At 49.0% G+C, this 17,651-nt stretch overlaps 1 protein-coding gene across 1 annotated transcript in view; it reads left to right on the top strand.

Annotated features, from left to right (window-relative positions):
* Positions 1–17,651, top strand: part of EFCAB6 (EF-hand calcium binding domain 6) — a 177,931-nt gene that overhangs the window by 72,431 nt on the left and 87,849 nt on the right. The window contains 2 exon segments of the mRNA XM_033404957.2: positions 13,685–13,799; positions 16,084–16,217. Of these exon segments, the coding sequence (XP_033260848.2) occupies positions 13,685–13,799; positions 16,084–16,217 (249 nt within the window).

Raw genomic sequence — 17,651 nt, 5'->3', positions numbered from 1 at the left:
CCTTCTTGCCCGGAACCTGACCATTCAAGTCTCTAATTTTGGTCTTTGTGGCCCCATGAGTGCCACTTGTGTCTCTATCAGCTGGTAGTGACTGTCTGCCTGGGCCAGCAGCCCCCGTCCTGAGCCCTGGCCCTGCTCCCAGAATGGGTCCATGACCTACTTTTCCTCTGAGTACTGAGGTCCCTCTTTGCTCAGACTTGTGTCCCTTTGAGTCCTGGTTGTCTCAGCAGCTATCTATATGTCAAACAGATGTTTTGCTGTATTTTATCTGGCTTTTCTGTTTTTTCTCAGTAGAAGCAAAGGTCTGCAAGCTGAACACCAGCCCTTCCCTTTTTGATGGGCATTCACTTCTTTTTCTCTTTTATTTTTCCTCTTTAAACAATTGTTCTTTATGTATCTCTACATACGGATGCTTTCATCTCTATGGAAAGGATTCCCAGGAGTAGGTGCTTGGTCTAAGATAATATATTTTTTAATGTTAACACATGTTGTCTGTGTGCTTTTTAAAAAAAAAAACTACAGAATTTCATATTTCTAACAGCTGTGTGTGAGAGTATCTTTTTCTCTAACCCCTGTTATGTAGCATTATAGCTCTTTTTAATTTTTGCTGCTCTGATAGTTTTAAAATGATACCTCAGTTTAAATTTCATTTGCATTTATTTCCCTGACTACTAGTGAGCGTATGTTTTGTTTTGTTTTTTTGCCATGAGAATTTGTTCTTTTGCAAGTTGCCTATTTACATCCTTTGCCTTCTTGTTAACTTATAAGAGGTTTAGACATAATTATTTATCCCTGTCTTCCTAAGAAGCCCGGGCCTCCCACTTTACCCCCATCCTCTAGATTGTCACCGTGGGGACTTTCTCCCCATATGGCTCTGTATCCCTTAACCTGACCTCAGCCTTTCCCCTCCCAGCTGCCACAGCTCTTCTCTGACACTGTTCCATTTGCATCAACTCCAGCCTGGTTCTTTCCCAGGGGCACTGCTTCCCTGCAGCCCTCCCTCCCTCCCTGAGGTGTACATCTACAAGGGCAGTTATCTGTGTCTTTTTTATTCTCTGCCCTGTCCCCAGCCTCTAAAACAGGACCCAGCACAAAACAAGCGTTCAATATTTTTTGAATGAGCCCATCAATTTTGAAGCATTGTAGAACTGTGGTTTAAAATGCCCACTCTGAGCCAGGCTGCCAGGGTTCAAATCCCAGCTCCGTTCCTTAACAACTATGTTACCTTGGGCAAACCTCTCTGTGCCTCGGTTTCCGTATCCCTAAATGGAGATCATTTTAGTAGCTATACCGTAGGATTGTTATAAGGATTAAATGAGCTGATTAAGCTGAGTGTATTAATTTCCTAGGAATTTGTAACAAATTCCCACCAACTGGGTGGTTTAAACAGCAGAGATCTCTTCTCTCACAGTTCTGGAGGCCAGGAGCCTGAAGGCAAGGTGTCAGCAGAGTCCTCCCTGCGACGGTTGCACAGGAGGACTCTTCCTTGCCTGTTCCAGCTTCTGGCGGTTGCTGGCAATCCTTGGCGGCGTTCCTTGGCTTGCTAGCTGCCACCACTCTGCTCTCTGGCCTCTCCCTTCTGCCTCTGTGTCTTCGCCTGATGTTCTCCTCTCCCTGTGTCTGTGTCCAGGTTTCCCTCTTCTTATAGGACTCCAGTCATTGGACCTAGTGCCCCCACCCAATCCAGCGTGACCTCAACTTAACTTGATTACATCTGCAAAGACCTTGTTTTCATGAAAGGTCACATTCCCAGGAACCTGGGTTAAGACTTCAGCATATCTTTTGGGGAGACACAATCAACTCAGTCCAATATGTGAACCCTTTCGGTAGGGCTTGGCACCAGAGGTCAGGAACTTCGCTGTTTTGTTCGCTCTTGTATTCCTGGTAGCTTGAATAGTGCCTGGCATATCGGTGTCCCTCAATATATCTTGAATTAACTAACGATTTATTAACCCTTTGTCTTCTGCACTACAGATATATTTTACAATCTATCATTTGTCTTTTTGTTTTATTATATCTTTTGCCATTAAAATGTTTTAAGATTTTGTACAACCCAATATCTTCTATCCTTTCTTCCTCTTTTCTTTTTTTTTTTTTTAAATAAATTCTAGGCTTGAAGTCTTGGTTAATAAAGTTTCATTCTTCTACCCACCCCACGCCCCCCACCCCGCACCCAGCTCTCTGTCATATTTTGCAGATAATCTAGACTTTATTGCAAGAATTTTTACTGCTTTATTTTTTAAATGTGAATGCTTAATCTGTATGGAATTAATTGTGTAAGATGGGCTCTTCTATATTTTCCTTTGTCATTTGTGAAATTCTCATTATAGTAGGGTGTACATCTGAAAATTCCCATTTTGTTACACTTATCTATACATCTTTTTCTATATCAATGTAATTTTTTTTTTTTTTTAGTTTAGTAAAGCAGATCGTTCCTTATTTTTCTTCCTTTTTAAATTTTCTTGGCTACTCTCAGGCCAGATTTATATTTTCACATATAAGCTTTATTGCATTACCCCCAAATACATTATTAGGGTCATAATTGGACTTGCATTAAGTTTATATATTGAAAACATATCTGCTTTTGTCATCAAGAAGAGAGAGAGAAAGACGCGCACAGAGCAGAGGGTGGCCGGCTGCTCAGTGGTAGCTTCTCCTGCCGCACCTGACCTTATGCTTGGCTTTGGGCCCGTGGTTTGTCTCCACCTGCCCTTTGAACAACAGATGTGATTCCAGGACTTGAGAACAGCCTCCTCTGAAGGAGGACTGGCTTGTCTGCTTTCATCTGCAATCTTGACGATTTGTTACTGAAGTACTGGTTTCATCTGCCCGTGGAATATGCTAAGATTTTACACGTGTGCAGAAGTGCACTAGGTTCTGGGTATTTGCATCCAAGGTCAGACATGTCTGGTCGATTTGCAGGTCACCCCTGGGATTCCCCTTGACACTGAAGGCTGGCAGGTCACCTGGCCTTTTATTCTCATTTCACAGTTTCTGAAGGTTGCATTTAGGCTCAGCATTTTGTCATTCTGAGTCATCTAAACACAAGTTTAGTCTTGTTGTGTTCTACAGGGATAATATATTAAAAAAAAAAACCCGCTAAACCAAATCATCATTGTCATTGTTTTGTCATCATCATGCCTGCAGCAAAAAAGAAAAGAAAAACCCTACTGTTTTACAACTTCCTGTTTGTTACCAAACCATCAGTCTGTCTTGAAGGTCCAGAGTTGGGCAGTATGGTTGGAGGACGGATTGTTTTTGGAAATGTGGTTCAGCACCATCACCCATGGATTGGGTGGAACTAGATCAGGTGGACTGGATAGATCTAGCCTATGGATTAGACATTTCTAGATTTGGGGGAGTGTTTGGATTGTGGTCATGGTATCTTTCTAGAGGTCACAGCATTGCCACCAAACTTATAGAATCCCATAGACTCAAAGAGCTGGAAAGGACCTCAGAGCTCATGCACCTACCATCCATCACTGTCTCTTCATTATCCTCCCTCTCCGTTGTTCCCCACCTCAGGGGATGCTTCCCTTACCCAGTGATGTTGGACACGGAGTGTGGCAGATGTGACCTGAGCATCAACCTTAAATCTGCTTGTGTGGTCTGGCTTGGCCTTGGGCTCCAGTGATGGGCTATTAGAAGAGCTTGCCCAGGGCAGCTGCTGTCCTTTCAGTTTGGTCCCCAGAATGAATGCGTGTGAAACAGGCCTAAACCCGACCTGCAGCCTGAATCAGAAACATCTAGCCATCTTATATCAGCCAAACTGCACTTGACCTGCAGATCCACTAGGGCAAGAATAAATGTTTGTTTTGTTGTCAGCCACCAAATTTTGGATGGTCGTTATGTGATAGCTGACTCAGAGTCTCTGTCCCTGGTGTCACTCTGTTCCAAACATGTGGTCCACAAAGGCTTGGGGAGCACCCAAACCCGGTCTGAACTGTGTCCTCTGCAGACTGCCGGGCAGCTCATTGGAGTGGGGAGTGATTCACCTCCCAGTGCGTGGCTGTCCATTGCTTGTAGAGTCTGAGCCTCAACTGTGAGTCCAGACTCAGCCACCAGTGCTGGGCTGTTGTCATTGGCTACCAAGCATCCCTTGGCAGTACCCCCAGTGGAGTTATTTGAGTGTCTCTGTGCTCAAGCATGTCCTTGGGGACAGGTGCCAGTGTCTCTGGGCTTCAGGCTCCTCATCTGTGGGTGACTCTGTAAATGTTGCAACCAATGTGCCAGGCTCTCCCACTGCTGAGACAGGATGACACGTGTTCAAACCTTTGCTCCACTGCTTACAGCTGGGTCTTTCTAGCAAACTGTTGGTTTATTTAGCCTTCCTAAACTTTGGTCTCCTCATTTGTAAGATGGACTTAGTCATATTTCCGTTGAGGAGTTGTTGCGACATTTAAATGAGATAATGTGTACCGTGGCTGTCACCTAGTAGCTCTTCAGTCAAGTTCTCGTTCTCAGTGACACTTGCAAAGCTTCTGTTACTTCCGGGAGTCCATGTTCACTGCTCTGAAGTCAGCTCTGGCCCTTGTCATTAGGCCATTAATGCTGGGACTCTGTGCTTGAGATGCTCACCAGCTTTAACTCTCAATTCTGAGCCACTGTCTCCGGAACAGTGCCCCCCCCCCGCCCCCGGCCGCCATCAGTGTTTTCATGCAAGGGGCTTTTATCTAAGGTGCTCCACCTCCTTTGAACATCCATTTCATTCTCCACAGTCCTCCTGTCCCTTAAGAAACAAAAAGGAAATCCCGTTACTTTAACTGCACTCATAACAGGCAATAGCATCTCAAACTAAATACACTGCGACCTGTGCAGGTGACAGCATCATGTTTGCCTCTCATGTAGGTTTGCATCAGCTTTGAACACTCTGTCTTGCTGGGGCCACATGGACAATCAGATGTGTGTGTCTGAATATTCTAGGAAGCATCTGCTAAAAGAATTTCAACTTTCTATTCAAGCACAAATCTGTTTTGAGAGTTCCGTGTTCTCTTGCAGCCATGGTACTCTCATCCCTAGTACCAGGTTTGCATGTGACCAGATAGTCTTGATTGAATTCTCTGATTATTTCTACATTCTGGACGACTGTGGCAGCTAGTAGTGGGAGAGGACCTGGAAGAGCAGGAATCACTGGGATGGGGGATGGAGGGTGGGGAGATGGAGTAGGTCTGAAATTCTAGAGAAGACTTTTTTTGCCTGTTTCATTTTGACTATGAATGGGTATGTGAAGAAGTACAAGTAATATTACTTATTAAAAAGAAAGCCCAGAACTCTCTTTGGTTTTATCACAAATAACTCAGGTCAGAGACTCTCCAGGTAGGGGGGAATGGCTAAGAAAGCCGTCTCCAGATTTTGTGCACGTGAATTCTACCTTCTCCTTGGGCCGTGTCCCTTAAACCTCTGGCTTATGTATAAACATGAGTCTTTTCCTTGGTTCCCCTTAACCGAGGCAGACTGACATTTTCAAAAGAGAATGTTACTAAATATAGTATTAAGGGGAGAACAATAAAGATGTCATGGCTGATGCAGCACCAAAGCAGTGAAATACCTGAGTGTGAAGCATCTGTAGGTCAGGCCTCAAGAACAAGTTCAACTTCACAGTTCCTCGCCCGACTCCCTTTCCTCCTGCTTCCTTTTGTACGTCTCACAGGACAACGTCTTCTTGTCCTGCCTCACGATATTCTTGATAGTCTAACTACTTCCTAGCCAAGGCTGGATGACCACTTTGCACGCTTATCTGCCTCGTGTGGACTTTCTCACATCAGACTCAAGATTCATCCTCATGCCGTAGGAGTTGGGCGAGTGTCCAGGGTTCCCTTACACTGACGTCCCGCCTCTTCTTCTCGTTCAGCATTTGTGGAGCATCTACTGGGTACTCTTGGGGTACAGAGGTGAAAAAGAAGTGCTGCTAATTTCTCTATCCACCGGCAGTTTGTCAGGTGCTTGCCACGTGGTAGGTCCCATATGAGCAACTGTTTATGATAGAAGCAAGCAGAGGGGCTGTGGACGCTCAAAACAGAGTTTTGTCTCTAAGGACTGGGAAGGCTTTCCCTGAGCTGGTGACAGCTGTGATTTAAGGACGCGCTTGCTACAGCATGCGAGCGAGCGTTACAGGGAGTTCTGCTTCCTGTGTGGCTGAACGAGCTCCTACCAGACCAACTTTCCCAGAAACGCCAACTGTAACCCTGGGCGATGTGAAGCAAGCTAGTAAATAAGTAATCGAGGCCGTGGAGAGTGAAGTAAGCAGACAGACGCCAGAGAGGGCCTCTCGGAAGCGGGAAGAGCACGGGGTGTTCCCATGGAAGCGGGAAGAGCACGGGGTGTTCCCATGGAAGCGGGAAGAGCACGGGGGTGTTCCCATGGAAGCGGGAAGAGCACGGCGGTGTTCCCATGGAAGCGGGAAGAGCACGGGGGTGTTCCCATGGAAGCGGGAAGAGCACGGGGGTGTTCCCATGGAAGCGGGAAGAGCACGGGGGTGTTCCCATGGAAACGGGAAGAGCACGGGGGTGTTCCCATGGAAGCGGGAAGAGCACGGGGGTGTTCCCATGGAAGCGGGAAGAGCACTGGGGTGTTCCCATGGAAGCGGGAAGAGCATGGCGGTGTTCCCATGGAAGCGGGAAGAGCACGGGGGTGTTCCCATGGAAGCGGGAAGAGCACGGGGAATGTTCGATGGAAACGGGAAGAGCATGGGGAATGTTCCCATGGAAGCGGGAAGAGCACGGGGGTGTTCCCATGGAAGCGGGAAGAGCACGGGGGTGTTCCCATGGAAGCGGGAAGAGCACGGGGGTGTTCCCATGGAAGCGGGAAGAGCACGGGGGTGTTCCCATGGAAGCGGGAAGAGCATGGCGGTGTTCCCATGGAAGCGGGAAGAGCATGGGGGTGTTCCCATGGAAGCGGGAAGAGCATGGGGGTGTTCCCATGGAAACGGGAAGAGCATGGGGAATGTTCGATGGAAACGGGAAGAGCATAGGGGAGTGTTCCCATGGAAATGGGAAGAGCATGGGGAATGTTCCCATGGAAACGGGAAGAGCATGGGGGAGTATTCCCATGGAAACGGGAAGAGCATGGGGAATGTTCCCATGGAAACGGGAAGAGCATGGGGGAGTATTCCCATGGAAACGGGAAGAGCATGGGGAATGTTCCCATGGAAACGGGAATAGCATGGGGAAATGGTCCCATGTTTTTCAGCTTTTCACCTGAGTGAAGGCTAAAGTTGGTGCCGCATAAGGTAGATAAAACACTGATAGAAAACCAGCAGTCTTTCCAGCCTGAAGAACCAGAGAGCAGAGAGAGATTTGAGCGACTAAGGCCACTGGGAAGTAAAGGGGGATTTCTGTAAAGGACAGAGCCAGAGAGTGGATGCTCCAAATTCTGTTTATAAATTCTGCCCAAATCTCTGGCTGACCCTGAATGAAACAAGAGTGGGGCAGACTGAAAGGAGCCTGGCTAAGGATAAAAGAACCAAACTGAGATTTAAACTGCTGCCCAGCAGACAGAATCCAACCAAGTCTACTGCCTACTCAAACAAATAAACAAAATGTAACAGAATCCAGAATCTCCACACCATAACATTCATAACGTCCAAGATACTATCCAAATGTATCAACATATGGAGAAATAGGAAAACGTGACCTTTCTCAAGAGAAAAGACTCTAAGATGATCCAGATGTTAGAATTAGCACTCGAAGTCTTTAAAGTAACTATTATAACTATGCTCAGTGATGCAAAAGAAAGTATACTCATAATGAATGATAATATAGGAAATCTCAGCAGAGAAATAGAATTTTTGAAAAAAACCAAATGGAAATTCTAGAACTGAAGAAAAAAAGAATATCCTAAATAAAAATTCACCAGAAGGACTGAACCACAGAATGGAGATGACAAAAGGAAGAGTCAGTGAGCTTGAAGATAGATCAACAGAAGTTACACAAACTGAAGAAGAGAAAGGAAAAGGTAAAAAAACACAATAGAACAGTTGCCTCAGGGACATGTGGAACAACATCAAAGGTCTAGCATAGGTATAATTGGAGTCACAGAAGGAAAGGAAGACCAGGGAAGAAGACATATGTGAAGAAATAATGGCTGAAATTTCCCAATTTTTGGTGAAACCTTTACATGTATAAATTTGAGAAATGCAGAAAACCCACAGTTGGATAAATACAAAGAAAAGTCATAGATAAACTGAAAACCAAAATCAAAGAGAGAAATCTTAAAGCAGCATGTGAATAATGACACATTAAAAGGGGAAAAATTATTTGAATTACCATCACCTTATCAGAGACGATGGAGGCCAGAGGACAGTGGGACAGAAACTTTACCATCCTGAAAGGAAAGCAGAAACAAAAACAGACAGAAACCCCTCACATCCAGCAAAAGTCTCCTTTAAGAATAAAGGTGAAATAAAGATGTTTTCAGATTAAAAGAAAACATAGATAAGTCCTTGCAAACAGATCTTCACTATAAGATATGCTAAAGGAAGGGAAGGAATTTGATACTAGATGGAGACTCAGATGATCCTGAAGGAATAAAGAACTTTGGAAATGGTAAATATCCAATTAAATATAAAAGGTTATTTTCTTCTTAATTAAAATGCATTTAAGGGCTTCCCTCGTGGTGCAGTGGTTGAGTCCACCTGCCAATGCAGGGGACACGGGTTCGAGCCCTGGTCCGGGAAGATCCCACATGCCATGGAGCAACTAAGCCCGTGTGCCACAACTACTGAGCCTGTGCTCTAGAACCTGCGAGTCACAACTACTGAGCCCGCGTGCTGCAACTACTGAAACCCATGCGCCTAGAGCCTGTACTCCGCAACAAGAGAAGCCATTGCAATGAGAAGCCCGTGCACTGCCACGAAGAGTAGTCCCCACTCACCACAACTAGAGGGAGCCCGCGTGCAGCAACAAAGACCCAACGCAGCCAAAAATTAATTAGTTAATTAATTAATTTAAAAAAGTGCATGTGAGTGCTTAAAGCGACCATTTTAACATTGTCTTGTGGGGTTTAGAATATATGTAGGTGTCAAAAAACCTACAGTTACAGCTTAAAGGACAGGGGCAGGGTACAAATCTACATGGTTGCAAGGTTCCTACATTTCAGGTGACGTGGTTCAGTATTACTAAATAGACTGTTAAAAGTTAAGGGTGTGTGTTATACTCCCTAGATAAACCACCACAAAAATGATGTCAGAGGCATAGCAAACAAGTATTACTCACATAGAGACTGGTGGATATATCCCCAAAGCACGAGGTGCTTTGCAGGAGCTGGACTTGGAAAGACTGAATCACTCACTCAACTTCCAGTTACTGGGCACCTACCGGGGAGCACCTGCCTCCACCGAGAGAGCCCAGCAACAACTCCGTGAAATGGTGTGGCCTAATGTGGAAGAATCAGTCTGCGATCTAAGTGATGTCCCGGGAATGGTGGAAGTGACAGTTTGGTGAATCAGAATATGCCAGGTCACAGTTTGTTATTCTTTGAGGATCTTTCTTAGGGAAATGCCTCCTAGAAAAGACCAAAGGACAAAACTTGAATGGTTAAACACTTGAAAATCTGTTTTATAAATGTTGCAGTTTCACCTTACATTGTATTGTAAATTGCCTCCAAGGTTGTGATAAGTGTAGCTGATTCGCTGCCCTTTTCATCCTAGGAATGAGTGGTGCGAGGTGGGGGCAGGAGGCACACTGATGTATGTGACATGCTTAGTGCCTGTCTGGGGACTGCGCTCCTGGGCACTGTATCCTTGGTGGTGCTCTGTGCCCACAGGGGATGGCACGCCTGCAACCTCCGGACAGGCTGCCTAAGGCATGCCCAGCCTCCCCCGTGCTTCTCAGCGCTCCCTCCAGGCTGTGAAACATTTGCCTACAGACATTTTCTTACTATTTATTACATATGTTTTTATGAAAGGACTGAGCAGGAGGAATTTGCAATGAATAATTCATGTATAATTGTTTTCAAAATATAAAGTAATTTTTCAAAGAAAGCCACCGATCTATCCGTTTCAGAGCCCCACTGCTGCTTGGGTGCCTGTGCGTGGGCCACGGCAGTCTGCCTGAAGGCTTTTGCTCCATCCCGAGCTGGGACAGGCTCCTGCACAGAGCGGGACGGGCTGGCTGTGTTTGCAGATGGCGCAGAGCCTCCAGAATTCCCAGCCACGCACTCCTGCCCAGGTCCCCAGGCGGGCCCCTGGGGCAGCCTTGGAATCCAGCGCCGTTCCCCACCTCCACCGAGCCCCCTGCAGCACCGCAGCACCTGCATCGCCCTCCCTTTCGCTCAGCTTCCAATCCCACACCGAGCGCATCCTGCAGCTTGTTTGCTTCACCACACATACAAGACAAGCCAAGGCCAGTGCCCGACCGACTGGGCGGGCAAGACAGTGAGCTGCTGTCACATTCAGCTCATTACTGACATAGGTGGCCAGGGGTGCCAGCTCCCTGGTCCGAGCCCACACGCCAGAAATGGCGGCACCAAAGCAGGGGCTGATGGCTCTACTGCTGCTGTGGGTACCCTGTTGCTGCTAAGTAGGTTTATATTCTGCAGACCTAGTCTGCGGAGGCCGGGGCACAAGGCTCCACCTGTCCTGTCAGACCCCAGGGAGCAGAGGAGAAACTGTCTCCTGACAGCTTCCCAGAAGTTTCTTCTCTGCTCCCGGGGCATAAGGGAAAGTGGGAGGTGGCCTCATAGCCACTTCTTAGAGGCCTCTCACCCACTGGTGTCCCAAGGGCATCTCAAGGTGTTCTGTCGAGACCCAGATTAGCCTTTGCCTGTGTGGCCTGTTCGGATACATGTGAGTGCCAGCGCGCCATGGAGGAGCACCTCCCCCACTTCCTACAGTCATTTCCTATCCATTTCCGCCTGCCCTGTTCTTTGCCTGGGCCCCAGTGACCTTATTCCAACAGTGGAGTTCATCATAGGGGTTAAGAGGAACTGGGTTGGAACCCCAGGTCTGTCACTTTCTAATCATGTGACTGGGGCAGCTCTCATAGCCTCAGTTTCCACATCTTTAAAATGGAGTTAGTAAGAGTGCTTTTCTCATGGCTTATGACAAGGATTAAATGAGACGTTAATACCTGTAAAGATCTCAGCACAATGTCTGGCATGTGATAGGCGTAGGCACTGCTACGTGATGATGATGATGTGATGGTGATGGCGGTGATGATGATGATGGTGATGGCGGTGATGATGATGATGATGGTTATGATGGTGGTGATGATGGTGATGGTGGTGATGATGGTGATGATGATGATGATGGTGATGATGATGATGATGGTAATGGTGGTGATGATTATGATGGTGATGGCGGTGATGATGATGATGATGGTGATGGCAGTGATGACGATGATGTTGATGGTGATGATGGTGGTGATGATGGTGATGGTGGTGATGATGGTGATGATGGTGATGGTTGGTGATGATGGTGATGATGATGGTAATGGCAGTGATGATGATGATGATGGTTATGATGGTGATGATGGTGGTGGTGGTGGTGATGATGATGATGATGATGGTAATGGTGGTGATGATGATGGTGATGATGTTGATGGTTATGGTGGTGATGATGGTGGTGATGGTGGTGATGATGGTGATGGTGGTGATGGTTGGTGATGATGGTGATGATGATGATGATGGTAATGGCGGTGATGATGAGGATGATGATGATGGTTGGTGATGATTGTGATGATGGTGGTGATGGTGGTGATGATGAAGATGATGGTAATGGTGGTGATGATGATGATGGTGATGATGATGTTGATGGTTATGATGGTGGTGATGGTTATGATGGTTGGTGATGATGGTGATGATGGTGGTGATGGTGGTGATGATGATGATGGTGATGATGGTGGTGATGATGATGATGGGGTGGTGATGATGATGATGGGATGGTGATGATGGTAATGATGGTGGTGATGGTGATGATGATGACGGTTGGTGATGATGGTGGTGATGACGAAGGTGCTGATGATGATGGTGATGATGGTGGTGATGATGGTGATGGTGATGGTGGTGGTGGTGATGGTGGTGGTGGTGATGATGGTGGTGATGATGATGGTGGTGGTGATGATGATGGTGATGATGATGGTGATGATGATGGTGGTGGTGGTGATGATGATGGTGGTGGTGGTGATGATGGTGATGACAGTTGGTGATGATGGTGGTGGTAGTGGTGATGGGTACTATCTCATCCCATTCTCCTGCTCCCTTTCCCCTATTCAGCTTCCTGCACAGAATGCAGTCAGTGTGGTGCTAACCCTGCTATTCCTCTGCTGTCTAACTTACTCTGGCTCCCTGTGCCATCACAACCCCTGATCATCCCCGTGTTAATGGCTGATCTGTGTGTTCCCCAACACTCAGGCACAGCCTTTCTTCTAACCCATCTCCAGACCTGGCTGTCCCACACAGCTTTCCTGCATCTGTCTTGGGAGAATCCAGTCCTCCTGGGTGTCTTTGGCCCTTAGATGCATGGACACATTTTGAATTGTGATTCAGTATCCTTTTCTGGAAGGAAAGCCATGTTTTCTCATTTAAATCGTGAATACCGTGAGAACAGCAGGGGTGCTGTCTTTGGTCCCACCTCTCTTCCCCTCAGCATCCCTTCTGGGAGGTTCACCTCCAGGCAGGCAGCTCTGCCCAGGTTGTTGACTAACTGACTGCTGGCAAAGGGATGCCAGCGTCACGTGCCCTTCAAACAGCCCACCTCATCAGTTTCTCCTAGGAAGGTGTCGTCTCCTGGGAAGAGTCATCTAGATGATTCTGCTTCAGTTTGCAATGCAGGGAAGTGTGTTTCCTCAGTTGCTTCCCACCCCCTGCCCACCAGGGGTGTGAATTTTCTATTCACACAAAGTAGAAACCGTTGATAAAAAGTAGGTTATGTGGGGCTTCCCTGGTGGCGCAGTGGTCGGGGGTCCGCCTGCCGATGCAGGGAGCACGGGTTCGTGCCCCGGTCCGTGAAGATCCCACATGCCGCGGAGCGGCTGGGCCCATGAGCTATGGCTGCTGGGCCTGTGTGTCCGGAGCCTGTGCTCCGCAACGGGAGAGGCCACAACAGTGAGAGGCCGCGTACCGCAAAAAAAAAAAAAAAAAAGTAGGTTATGTGCACTGGAATGAAGGGATCACGGATAACTTTCAGTGAGTGGATCACACCAGGAGAGGAAAAAAGGGGTGTCCATGGATCCCCCTGCAAAAAAACATAGTAACTTACTGTTTGAACTGTGGACCATCATGAGACTTCGATCAAAATTCTAGTTTTCCCTCCTCAAGCCGCCTTGCTTTATCTTGTTCATGTTTCCTAGGATATATGTGAATATAAATCTCACTTATGAGCCTTGAAAGCCACTGCTGTCACAGCAAGTGTGAATCTGAAGACCTGGACGGCATGGCCAGGGAAAAGGTCTGCAGCGATGCTTGCGGCCCCGAGTGCCTGCCGTGCCGACCGACCAAAGCCAGGCCGGCCACCCGCCCGTCTCTTTGTTCACTCATTCACTCAACAGACAAGCCTGGCACTGGGCCCCAACCCCAGGACACTGGGCCTCGCCCGCAGGGAGGCCTTGGGTGGAGGCAGACAAGTAACAGTCACAGGCTGGAGCACAGGGGCCATGGTGGTGAGCCTGCCGCAGGCCTGGAGGGGCTCGGCTGGCAGGGACCCCGGGACCACCTAACGGCCTCTCCCCTCGCTTGTCTTCCTTGTCAGGTCCTGGAAGATAACGGAATGCCGATGGATGACGATCAGTATGCTCTGCTAACTGCAAAATTAGGATATAAGAAAGAAGGGATGAGTTATCTTGATTTTGCAACAGGATTTGAAGGTAGCTGATGGCCAAGTGCAAACCTGTCTCCCACCCGTGGCCCTGCCGGTCTTTCTGAGTAGTGCCACTAGGCTGCTGGGGTTGAAGTAGTGTGAGCTAAGATGTTGAAACGGTGTGTGAGTCCTAAGACTGAAACAGACATTTTAAAAAAACTTTTTCTTTGTGTTTTGGCCTTTTTTTTTTTCACTCAGCCGCACCGTGAGTGCAGAATTTTGTCGGACAGAGCCTTCTGCAAATAGTAGGAGCCCAAATGGTTTCTACAGTTTACTCCCAAGCCTGTGCTTCTCCAGTCACACCTCGTGTCCTTTAAGGTTCTCCTCCTGAGCATAGATGCTGGTTATCTGTGATTAGTGACACCCACGCACCAGCAAGGCAAATGTTCTTCCTCCCTTTTTGCAGATAAGGGAGCAGAGGTGCTAAAAGATCCAGTGACTCGCCCAGGATCACCCGACCACCGTCCCTCCCCTCCTGCCCCAGCCCCGTCCCGGACCCACATGGTTGTCAGGAGATTTGCTGGGCACCGTGGAGTCCGGGCTGGAGGCGGGGCCTCCCGTTCGCCACCTGCTCCTTAATCTGCTCTCCCGGCCGCACGCCAGGCAGGCGGATGACCAGCACCCAGCCTCCCGCTTCCTGGCTCTGTCGTCTCTCCCCTCCCTTGTTTCCACTCTTACTGAAGTTTAGGTAGACAAATAAGCCCTCTGGAAAAGCTGCAGAAATCACACATATATATGCATGACTCCATGGATATATCAATGCACTGCAGGCTGGATGGGGCGGAACCCGGAGCCCTATTTGCATTTTGCCGTCTTCCCCGGGGTTGGCCTGGGAGATGACTGGACGGTGCGGCGGGCCTCGCTAGAGAAGCTGGCCGCTGGGACTCCTCACCCATCCAACACCACCGCCCGCCACCCCACCCCACCCCCACCGATTTCATTTGACGATCCTAAGGGAGAGAGGTCCCACACCCTCCAAAAAGACAACACGGAAGCCATGGAATTTTAGGATTTTGACACTTTCTTTGGCTACGTGTTTTGACTTTCTTGGAGGAACCCCCGTTTATTTTAACGAGTGCTTCCGATGCCCGGGTGCATCCGTCGCTGAGGTGAGGACATCGGAGCCCAGGGTGAGTGGTCACTCGCTTGAGGTCCCGGGGTGGTGAGCCTGTCACAGAGCGAGCACTGCACTCAGCAGCTTCCTCCCTACCCTCCTTCCCCCTCTCTGCCCTCCATCAGTCCCCCCAACATATGGCCAGATGCTGAGGGTGGGGGAAGATGGCGGCTCCAGGCCGTTGGGGGGTTGGGGGTGGACACGGCAGAGGGGATCAAGCAGCGGGGTGGGGTGGGGGGGGCGTGTTATCTGCCAGGCATAGCGAAGCCCAGGGAGGCCACTCCAGGCCCAGGTGGGGGTGAGGCAGAGGCCAGGTTCTGGGCTGGACTCAAGGATGCCCACAAGCTCCAGACGCCCTGCCCGCTGCCCATCCTGCAGACCACGTGGGGGGCAGGGGGGCTGTGGGTGCGACATGGGCAGAGATTCACGTCCAAAACCAAGTCCCAGGTTGTAGCCTGGCTTTAGACAAGGCCACACTCAAAGTGTCACAGCCTGATGGAAATGGGTTGGTTTTGAGGTGGAGGTTACACCTCCTTCCTCCGTTTTAAGAGAGAGGGAGGGCCTAATGCAGTAATCAGCCAGCTGGGTTCTGGAACCCGAGGGGCCTGGCTTAGCTGTGAGGTCTGTGAGCCCCGTGACCTTGGGGAGGGGAGCCTCCATGTCCTTATCTGGAGAATGGGCATAAGAATAGGTTTCCTTGTGTGTAAACTGGGCTCAAGAAGAGACTGGACCTCTTAGGGTTGTTGAAAAGACCAGGACTTGTCCAGAGACCTCTAGCACAGAGGAGGTCAGGACCTGCCTCATGACTGAATTACACTATCCTGTGTTTAGGACCTGATTCTAGGAAACAGAACAGGCAGGAATCCTCATTCTCTGCCTCTGGGAATGGAGAGATGGGCAAGATGTGGTCCCTGCCCTGGAGGACGGACAGAGGAGCCAGACAGGAAACGTGCTGGGCAGGAGCATGGCCCTGGTGGTCTGGAGAACAGGTTCTTCTCGTGGTGACTGGGACATGTCTAAGATCATAAGAGAGTTCATGCTAGGTTCAGTCCGTGGGGTTGTAGTACTGTATAGTGTTCTAACAGGCCTGGGGACCGAAGAAGTCAAGTGTTGACATAGAAATAAAGAGCCGTGCTCGCCACTAAGGGAAGTCCCCTGATTGATGTCGTTGTTTCAGATCCTAAGATGAACGGGCCAGAAGTGAGTTCATCTCAGACTCCAGTTCTTTCCAAAGGGAACTTGGACGGCTACTTTATAACTGCTGAAGAGTGCCTGAGACAGTTCCCCCGGAGACTGAAGGAATCCTTCCGGGTAAATCATGACCTCTCTGCCGCTTGGCTTCTCCAGACACCCCTCTTACCCTCTCCTCGCTCGCAGCCATTCAGCTGCAGTAGCGGGTGTGAGCCCTGCGGCCCCAGCACGTCCTGCTCGTCGGGACACAGAGCGCTCCGTCCGCAGACTCGGGCTTGCCTTTTCTCCCCTTCCCGGGACAGGGCTTAACTCTGCGATGCCCTCCCCTCCCCGAGGCCCTTCCCTGCTGACACTTCGCTGGGTCTGCCTTCTGCCCCTCAAAGGCCTTGGAGAAGTAAGGAGACCCTCCTCACAAGACAGGGAGGGGTGGGAAGGGGCATAACAACCCAAATTACAGTGAATTCAGGATGCTTTCAGGCATTCCATCCACTCTACTCCTGCACTCACCAAACAAGCATTGTGCACTTACATGTCATAAGCTGGACTCTCGGCTAAAAGCTAGGGCTGAAATATGGGAGCCCTGTTCAGGGAGCTCAGTCCAGCCCAAGACACAGATGGTCAACAGACAATTCAACACATCATGATTGGCTGCCGTAGAGGGACCGGTACTGTGCTATGGGAGCACAGGGGAAAAAACCCGTTAAGGAGGGCTTCCTGGAGGAGTGACCCCTGAACCAAATCTTAAACCCTCAGCATGTGCTGGCCAGAAAAAGAAGGGAGTGAAAAACAGAAGAGTGGGCTTGCTTAAGGCGGGTGGCAGACAGGTCATGTGCTTTAGGGAAAAGCTCCCAGGTCTGTGTAACCGAGGCGTGGTTTGCATGCAGAAGCTGTAATGGATAAGACAGGAGAAAGAGCAGCCATTCAAACACAGAGGCAGGAATGACCTCAAATGTTTTTGTGTTGAGAAGTAAAAGAGGGTCATTAAAGTGGGAAGGAAAATTGATAAATCGACCACATTAGCTACGAAACGGGGCAGAGGGCACGAGGGAGTTAGAATGTGTCCTCGCCAGGGTGTGGAGACCCCAGGGTGTGCAGGGGCAAACACCTCAGTAGCTGAAAATCCAGTGAGCCCAGGGGAGGAGAGGTGGGGAGCACCCTGTGGGTGGAGCCAGCCCCCAGGGGCAGGGCATCCAGAGTTTGCTGTGCTTGAAACATCTTCCCTGCGTGGACTGCCAATTGGAGATTCATTTTGGTTATTACTGAGCTCCCATTTTAAAATATATACTTACGATGACTGTCTAGCTCGGATTTGCGGCATGGTTCTGACTTTGACTATTCGGTCCAACCATCAGACTGTACGTCCTAATTCTTGGTTTGAAAACATATGGTCACCGTAAGCAGATAGGGGGAGGGTTAGTCCTCATTATTTCATCCAATGTGATGCCCAGCAGAGAAGGGCACGGAGCAGGCGGGGGTCATTTACGGGGTGGAGAGCCTGGCGGGAGGGAGAGAGGGCAGAAGGGGAAGCAGAGGCACGGGGGCAGCAGCCCCTCC

This window comes from Orcinus orca, chromosome 11 (genome assembly GCF_937001465.1).
Source record: "Orcinus orca chromosome 11, mOrcOrc1.1, whole genome shotgun sequence".
Taxonomy (NCBI): domain Eukaryota; kingdom Metazoa; phylum Chordata; class Mammalia; order Artiodactyla; family Delphinidae; genus Orcinus; species Orcinus orca.
Note: the sequence above shows the minus strand (reverse complement) of the source record. Positions and strands in the feature narration are given on the sequence as shown.